At 35.4% G+C, this 9,219-nt stretch overlaps 1 protein-coding gene across 2 annotated transcripts in view; it reads left to right on the top strand.

The window, feature by feature from the left end:
* Positions 1-7,346, top strand: part of LOC145688831 (uncharacterized) — a 73,427-nt gene extending 66,081 nt beyond the window's left edge. For both annotated transcript variants that reach the window (XM_081763000.1, XM_081762999.1), the window contains exon 3: positions 5,927-7,346. In XM_081763000.1, the coding sequence (XP_081619126.1) occupies positions 5,927-6,875 (949 nt within the window). In that variant the 3' untranslated portion in view covers positions 6,876-7,346. The remainder of the gene's footprint in view (positions 1-5,926) is intronic.
* Positions 7,347-9,219: the final 1,873 nt, after the last annotated feature.

A 9,219-nucleotide genomic window follows, 5' to 3' on the forward strand; every position in this document is an offset into this window, starting at 1 on the left:
GGTGTAAATGGGCAAATAAAACCATTTCCTAAAGTGTAGGTGGTGAGAAATAAGTGTACGGCATATTAGTATTTTTATGTGGTAAAACCGAGCCTCAAGTAAACTAAATATATTTATTTATGTAAAATGCTATAACAGAACAACAGAAATTAACTTATTTTCCATTTTATTTCATTTTTGAAATCATTCTTATTGAGATGTTGTGTGTTGATTCACACGGTGTCCTGCCCGTGACACAGTAAAGTTTAGTTTATTCATTAAATAAATATTTGGCAAATTTCTATTATGTGAAATTTGTTTAAAAATTTCATCATTTATAAATTTCCGTTTAAATAAAAACATTTTGAGCTAAGAATTCACAGACTTTTGTAACATTCACTTGGTGTGTCGACAGTCACTTCTCTTTTTTGTCCCCACCAGTGACAGACCTTTAGGAATTAATATTTTCTACTCTAACCAGAAAAAAATATTGAGAGCATCAGCAACATATACTCCTTAGTCTGTACTGCTCATATATCATACAATTAGCAGAATTTATGTTATACTTTTAGAAATATACAACTTTAAAGCATCAAAAATGTAATGTAAATATCCTGCCCGTGACGATGGAATGGCCCACATTTATGCGTACTCTATAAATATAATAATGTGTTAATAAAATAACATAACACCGTTGAGAATGTACATTTTAAAGAATCCTCTGTGGACAAAGTAATAATATGCTGTGATATAAAAATTAACTCAACTTTGAAATCATAATATAGAAATAGAATGCAATTTTCTTTCTGATTCTACATAAATTCCCGGATAAATTCCCATTTTCGAGAATCTTCTCCGGAATATTCGCAGGGAATATTCCAGAAGAACAACTTCCCGGGAATATAACCATCACTAATTTTGCAGTGTCTTTAACACTGTTTTCAACTGTATCAGTGTTTTATTGAAACTGACCTCCTTTTATAATAAATGCATTTTTCCACAAATAATCTAGCAAATTATTTTTTCCTGTGTAGGGGTGTAAGGATCCGCACATCACTACACAAGCACTTATTCATTACGACACGTGCTTATATTTACAAACCAGCAGACGATACATTAAAGAAAAAGATACAAAGGAAACCGAAAGAAGACGAGCCACTAGTGATGGGCAGTGGGAATATTCCCGGTGGGAAGGAATTTTAAAAATGGGAATATTCTCGTTTTTTTCCCTGGCCTATAATCCACTTACATGTAAATTTAAACTGATCAGCGGTTTAAAAGTATGTGGACTTACTATACCATTTTTGAAACATATTTACTTTCATAGAACATACTGTAAATAAATATCCATTTATGCGTATTCTCTAAATATAATAAAATATTAATAAAATAACATAATATCGATCAGAATATACATTTTAAAGTCTCTTCTGGGGACAACAGTAATAATATACTGTGATATAGAAACGAATTTAACTTTGATATTATAATATAGTAATAGAATGCAATTTTCTTTGTGATTGTACATAAATTCCCGGAAAATTCCCATTTTTGGGAATCTTCCCGTTAATATTCCCGATAAATATCTTCCCGTGAATTTACCCACCACTACGAGCCACCCAAAGACAACATAAAAGAGAGACCACGAATAAACCAGGTAATAGTCTGACCACTGAGTAAATAACCTATACCCGCTCCGAGGTCGCACTGAACTAGGGGTACACCGTTACTTAAATCATATGTCGCACTGGACTAGGAATCCTAACTACAACTAAAGACCTCGTAAATTTGCTGTGAGTTGAGGGGTTTCCTACAAGTCCCACCTAAACCTCGTTAGTGCTCTGAATGCTGCCATGAGCTAGGAAAGGCATCGTGCAAAACAACTATCTCCTTCACAGATCCTTAGGAGAAAAAGACACTATTGAATTAATCTTAGTAATTCAAAAGAAATTCTATTTAGAATTTGTAATACAACTGGTGAAGGAAAAAACACACCCGGATTATCATTGTTTGACTCTACCTATACAACATTTCCATATACACCTTGCAGTCGCGCTTATGGCTTTCGGAATATTATTCCTAAATCACACTTTGAGCTGTAGGCATTATGTGGATATTGTCGCAGATAAGGAACTTAAGGTTACCCGAATCTTTCGTTAGTGGTCCTTTGAATGTTGAAACTTCCCTGGTCCTGGAGCGGACAAATACAATATAAATAAATGATCAATAAGCAACTTGTGTAGAATCATCCTAAAATAGAATAAACTCTACAGAAATTCATCTGCGAACCAAAAAGCTATCCCAGATGCGTTTGTGATCCTTGTGTCTCATCAATAAACTTTTATTAGTATGTGCGTCAGTAAAGATTAATGAATTTTATAATTTCAAGCTTAATATCAATGATGTCGCGTTGTAGGAGAAATGTGGTCTGGATGTATAAAAATTTATGTGAGTTATAGTTGTTGCTGTAATCATTGCAACAAATGTGGATATTGGAATAAACCTATCCCACGCCGGATTTGAATTTTTAACAATAACCTATCAAGACTAATTGCAATCTTTTAAGAATGATGAACCCTGTGTTGAACAGGTTTACAAGACATCTTGTCGAAGACAGGATTCACATGCAACACCACGTTTAAAACAGGAGGCTTCCCCCTATTATCCTTCAATCAAACTTTATTACAAAACATTGTTACAAACCCAGGTTCTCCTATTATGTACTTGGTTATTAATACGCATGAGAGAAGACTGTTGAAATTTAAGAACAAAGCTTTGAGTAACTTACTTAGCGTGAGCTGTATTAAAACAAAATATACATCACTATAGATATAGTTGATCTCAACAATAGGAAGATGTCCCATATTACTACCAGGGAGTAATTTATACCCCCCAACACCCCCCTAACACCCCTCCAAATTTCTTTACACACACCCGTGGATGGAAAAGGAATGCTTCCCCAAATCCAATTGTAACAATTAGTATCATATATCTTATTTATTAAAGTTAAAAAAGCTTTAGCGTTTAGGATAGAAGGCAATAATCTTGTTTATTTTATTTCACTTCAAAATACGAAGCGACCTCGTTCTCATGTACGGCTTCGAGAACCACATGACCTCATTGTTTCGGGCGGTGTTTCTATCGAAACAATTGGCAAAATAGACCGCTGATACCTACCCTACTGCGCTCCGCTGTCTTTTGCGAGAAAAAAAGATTGATGGACAGATATAGATGACTGAAATTGGCAACGTCTTGAGGGGTCATTCACCTACCTTTTCAATAATGAAAAATATGACAATATAATAATAAGCCTATACCAGATTCAGTTGGTAAGTGCTACTCTGCAACAGCTCGCAACCAGAGGGGAGATAGGGAGGGCCTGGCCCTCCCTAAATTTTTAATGTCCCCTCCAGAACTTAATACAAAATGCACAATTTAGATATTTGTAAGAGAAAGTTTAATGACTTGGGCCCTCCTAACATATTCATGTTGACCCGAAGCTGCGTGGCTGGTTTCGAGCCTGCTCTGCAAGTGGTGTATCAACGGACGGACGTTAGGAGGGTGTAGTCAAAACGTGTTTAGAAATAAAGAGATCGGTCGAATTAAGAATTATATATACTCGTATTTTAGACTGAGTCTAGTGTTATCCAGGAACGCATTTGGCGCTAGCTTAATGTTTTGTAAAGTACATTTTTATTCACGTAAATTCATTGATTGGAACAGGGATCACTTTTCTTTGACTAAAATTTACTTTTATCAAGTTGGTCACTAAAAGGTACTTTTTTTCAAATTTGTCACTAAAAGTTACTTTTTTGAGAGGTAAAGATACTTTTTCATATGATTTATGTTTTGCATTGGCAGATTTCTAAGAAAAATATAAAAACAAGTGACAAAAGGCAGTAACTTGTTACTCATTACTCTTCTGAAAGCTTCAGTACTTGCTGCCACATGCGAAACAGTCAGCTTTATTCTCATTCAGCTTTTATTCTTTCTAAAGCACAGTGGACGGTTGGTGGATGCTTAAGCTCTCAAGGTGGGGTTGAGGACCCTTCTGCCTCTATTCTTTCTTCCATCATAATAATCTTTTAGGTTTCTCACGTAATAGTTAACGCTTCGTTGAACGTTGTGTATATGTGCCTGTGAGGTTCATCATGTTCGTCTTGTGTTATGCTTCTTGTATCTTCTTCTTAAGAGTAGGTGATGAATTTGAAAATTTCAGGTGTTTCAGAACTGTTAATGCGAAGTTAAATATAATGTCTGGGATGAAGAAATTCGGAAATAGGCCAGAACTGGTTCCACTTACTCAGAAGCTTTTACATCTGCCAAGTCTGCATACCGTAACTACAAAGCATACTTAGAAAATCTAAAAAAGGAGGAAGCTCAAAAAGAAGAAGTAAAAAAGAAACAAAACAACAAACAAAGAGAGAGGTGATGCAGAAATTGACAAAGGAAAAAGGGTAATAATGAGATTTAGGTCCCTTTTCCGTGTGCTTTTGGCCATTTTTGGTCACTTTTCAACTATTTACAGGAGACCAGACCACTATAAGCCCTGGAATTATTAAAATTAGGGTATATTAAAGAAGACAAAACAGAAAGATACAAAATATTTGTAAATTGAAAAACTGGATTTCTGAAAAACAACTAAATCAATGAATAATTTTCTTATGAAAGATATTCAGAGCGAATAACGTAGCCAGGTAGAGGCAGGAATGGAGATTGAAAGATCAAATAATATTACAACAATTAACGTTAAAAACAGGGTTAGAATATTAAAATAATGAAATTGGAACTATGTACAGTATTAATTACAAAATGAATGTTATTTCAGCATGGGACGAGGGAATTTTTTACTAATCATTATTTTGGAAAAAATAATCCACTAAAACTTGCTGGGGTTCAATAAATTGAAATAATAGCAGAATTTTGCAAAATAATTACAATAATTCGTATGTAATCAATTCACATGTAATTACTGGGTAAAATAGTGGAGGATAATTCTTAAAGTGAAACCTCTCTTAACGGACATCTTCATAAGAGGACAAACTTTCTTATTCTACCGTGCCATAAATGTGTGGTGTGGTGTTATGAGAGGGAACCCTTCCTTTTAGGGATACCTCTCATTTACGGACAAATAATCGGTTCCACCGATGTCCGTTTTGAGAGGTTTCACTGTATTACTTAGCTTAATAATAATAATAAATGCCCTAATGTGTGAACTTACTTTATTGAACCTACCACTGCGAAGAGCTGATATTATTATTATTATTATTATTATTAGTAGTAGTAGTAGTAGTAGTAGTAGTAGTAGTAGTAGTAGTAGTAATAGCAGTAGCAGAATTTGCCACTCTCTTCGCTCAATTCCATAGCACATAGTGAAAATTTGCAAACATAACTGGCCTATTAGTGGATCTTTCGCTTTCTTCGCATCGTTCCGTTCTACCTCATTTCCTTGCGTCGACAAGTTATAGTATTTTGTACTTGAAATCTTTACGAATATCTTCTCTCTTTCTCGCTATATTCTACACTGTCCCGTTTTTAATTTGGGCCTGAATTTTATGGTCGTATTTGACCCTTTCAATGCCCTTGTTGGCAGATATAAGGTACGTGTCACTTCTTTTTCGATGTGTTCTATCTCTTCAATCGTATTAATTGGCGTGTTAAACCGGGATACAATGCCTATATACTAAAGAGTATAGACTAAGTTTGACCCGTGAGAGTTGTAGTGCAATAAATCCAGAATGAAACATGTAATATGAACTTGAATTGGGCAGGAAAAATATGTGATTCATCTTTTTCCAAATAGATTATTTTCAAAAACTCGGTGCTTGCCAAATTTTATTTTAAATGATAAGGTTATGTACTAACTTCTTTCTATCTCTCTTTAAGTTAAGCTTTCTTTACAATATAATTATAACGATTTTACTTTCATCTTTTACTTAATATATAGAGTGGACCAAAAGAGTGGAAAGGGATTTATAGAAAAATCATATCTACGAAAACACATGTCAAAACATAAAAGTACAATACGTTACACTTGCCAAGAGTGTGGAAAGGAATTTAGTCGAAGGTCAAGTTTGAACACACACATGTTTAGACATAGAGATGAGAGACCTTACAAGTGCCAACAGTGCGAAAAGGGATTTACCGAGAAGATAGATTTGGGAAGGCACATGTTAATACATACGGGTGAAAAACCTCACAAGTGCCAAGAGTGTGGTAAAAGGTTTAGACTAAAGTCAAACTTGGTACAACACATGCCAACACATACAGGCAGAAAGAATTATACGTGTTTAGAGTGTGGAAACCGATATAGCCATAGCTCGAATTTAGCAATACACGTGCTATTACATTCAAGTGCAAAACCTTACATATGTGAAGAGTGTGGCAAAGGATTTAACTTAAAATCAAGTTTGAAAGCACACATTTTAATGCATATGGGTGTAAAACTTTTCACGTGCGAAGAGTGTGGAAACGGGTTTAATATGCGGTCTGTTTTGGCAAACCATATGCTGGTTCACAGCGGCGGAAAACATGTAACGTGCCAAGAGTGTGGAAAGAAACTTAGTTGCAGGTCAAGTTTGACAAGTCACAGATTAACACATACAATCGAAAAACGTCTCATATGTGCACAGTGTGGAAAAGGTTTTAATGAGAAATCAAATTTAAAAACGCATATTATGATTCATACAGGTGAAAAACCTCACACTTGCCCAGAGTGTAGAAAGAGATTTAATCATATGCCAAATTTAAGAAAACACATGTTGGTCCATACAGGTGCAAAACCTCTAATGTGCACAGAGTGTGGAAAGAGATTCAATCATAATAAAAGTATGAAAATACACATGTTAAAACACATAAATGAAAACCACATGCACCAGATCTGTGGAAAATCTTAACTTGAATTTGGAACCCAAAATATTTCAGTACATACAGGTTAAAATGATCAGATATCACCACACTGCAAATAGGGACTTACTCGTGCTTCAAACTTGGAGCATACTGGTATGGCATGCTGGCAGAAAAATCTCACATGTCAAGACTGTAAAGACATTCAATTAAATGAAATTGTCCAGAACTCATGTTAATACGTAGAGTTGAGAAACCTAATTACTCCCAGTAGATCAGATGAATATTATTTGAAAGTGAAATTTGTCACCATACGTTAACACGCACCAGCGAAAAAGTCAAACCTCTTAAATTATAGAAAGATATTTACTGAAAGAACAAATTTAAAACACATATGCTCTAAATGAACGTGACATACATCAGATGTAAGCACGGTGTGGATTTTTTTTTCAAATTTTCAATAACGACAACCCTTTTAACATATTTTTTAAAAGGTTTTTGTTTATTCTCAGTTAAGAAAGTACAGCACCACCATCCCTAATTATCGAGGATTATAGTTGATACGTCGTTTTGTTCAGAATAGACCTTCCGGCTGTTCCAGTAGCTTGCCCTATCATGTACCTGATCTGTGTTTTTGAAAAGAAATAGGGATTTATCTTGACAAAAAATCTCTCATAGTTTCGGGCCACTTGAGACCCTGTGAGTCTGGGCACAAGCCATAAAGAGAATGCTTAAAAATACTACGTAGTGTACTAATTATCAATAGTGAGGGCGGGGAAATTTTACGCATGTTGAGTGAGCATCAAAATTCACCCAAAATTTCCCTACAATACACCACACAAAATTTTAAAATTTACTGACTAATTAACTAACTCTGTAACCTATAGAATCCGGTAGTTCAGTGTCGCGTATACAAAAGTTCACCACTGACTTCTATCCAGTTTCTACTTTGTATTCCAATCTCTGCGAAATCCATCTTATATTATCCTCCCATCTGCATCTAGTCTTCTTAGTGGTCGTTTTCCGATCGGTCTTCTAGTCAAGGCTTTGAAAGCATTTCTACTTTCTTCCATTCTACCTACATGACCTGCCCACCTAAGCCTCCTAGACTTGACGACCCTAACAATAAAGGGAAAAGCGTATAAATTATGTAGTTTCTCGTTATCATGTTTCCGCCATTCCCCATTCCTCATTCCCGTTCCTCTTGGGTCCGGATATTCGTCTCAGGATTTTGTTCTCAAATACCTTTTGTCTATGTTCTTCCCAAAGAGTAAGCGACCATGTTTTGCAACCATACAAAACAACAGGCATGATCGTCGTTTTATGTATTTTATGCTTCAAATTCCTCGACAGAATTCGCGACGACAAGAGATTTTGAACTGAATAATAACACGAATTCCCTGCTTTAAGTCGACTCCCCTATTAATATTGATTCTAGATTTTTGAAATTATACACTTTATCAAAATATTATTTACTATTTTAACGCATCCATAATTTGCTGTATTACGGTCCCGACGCATTTCCATGTATTTAGTTTTCTATCCATTTACTTCTAAACCCATGTCCCTGCAAGCGTTTAATAAGATATACTGACGCGCTCCTTATTATCGTAGGATCACAACTCATATGCCATTTTCTTCAGAATAGGGTAGTCTTTCACACAGTACCACCCGCAGGTGCTTTGGGCGTCTTTAATGAGGGAAAAGTTGAAGAAAACTAGGATTTTATTGTAAAAAATCCCCTTTTCCCCAATTAGAAGCCCTCTGACTCAGCTCTGGGTAAACATACAGATCTGGAAATCACTTGCGAAAATAGCATTTGTGGTACTCTTTACTTGCGACAAGTACCAATCTGCCATCTTCACTACAAAGGGTGGGGGAAAATAATTCCCTCTTCTGCGAATATCCCCAGAATTTGCCAAAGATCCTGTAGAAAGTTTAAAATTTCCTGATACGTCTCTAGTCATCGTAGGATGATGATTTATACATAGTTCTCTTCAGTATAGAGTTAGGTGTCAGACGCGCGCCACTCGCGTGTCTCTTGGACGTCCCTAAGAAGAGAAAAAGTAAGGATAATAGGATTGTTTTTGAAAAAAACTCTTTTTTCCCATTCTAGCTTCGTTTCGCAGTATAAATCAGAAAAGTTTTCAAATTAATCCAGCACCTTCAAACAATTGGAGATCTACTGAAGTTAAACCTATAAGCAGTAGTGTACTCAGGAATTTATTTCGGGAGGGGTACAAAATAAATATGAGGGTATTTCATATTAAATTCCTACAATAGCCCCTAAAATTAGGCTAAATTTACAGAAAGGTCGACCCCAGCACCTACCTCTTGCGTACGTCCCTGGCTAGAAGACAACTACAGTTTGGAAATTTCGATACAACGGTAAAA

This window comes from Thermobia domestica, chromosome 7, assembly GCF_964235325.1.
Source record: "Thermobia domestica chromosome 7, izTheDome1.hap1.1, whole genome shotgun sequence".
NCBI lineage: Eukaryota > Metazoa > Arthropoda > Insecta > Zygentoma > Lepismatidae > Thermobia > Thermobia domestica.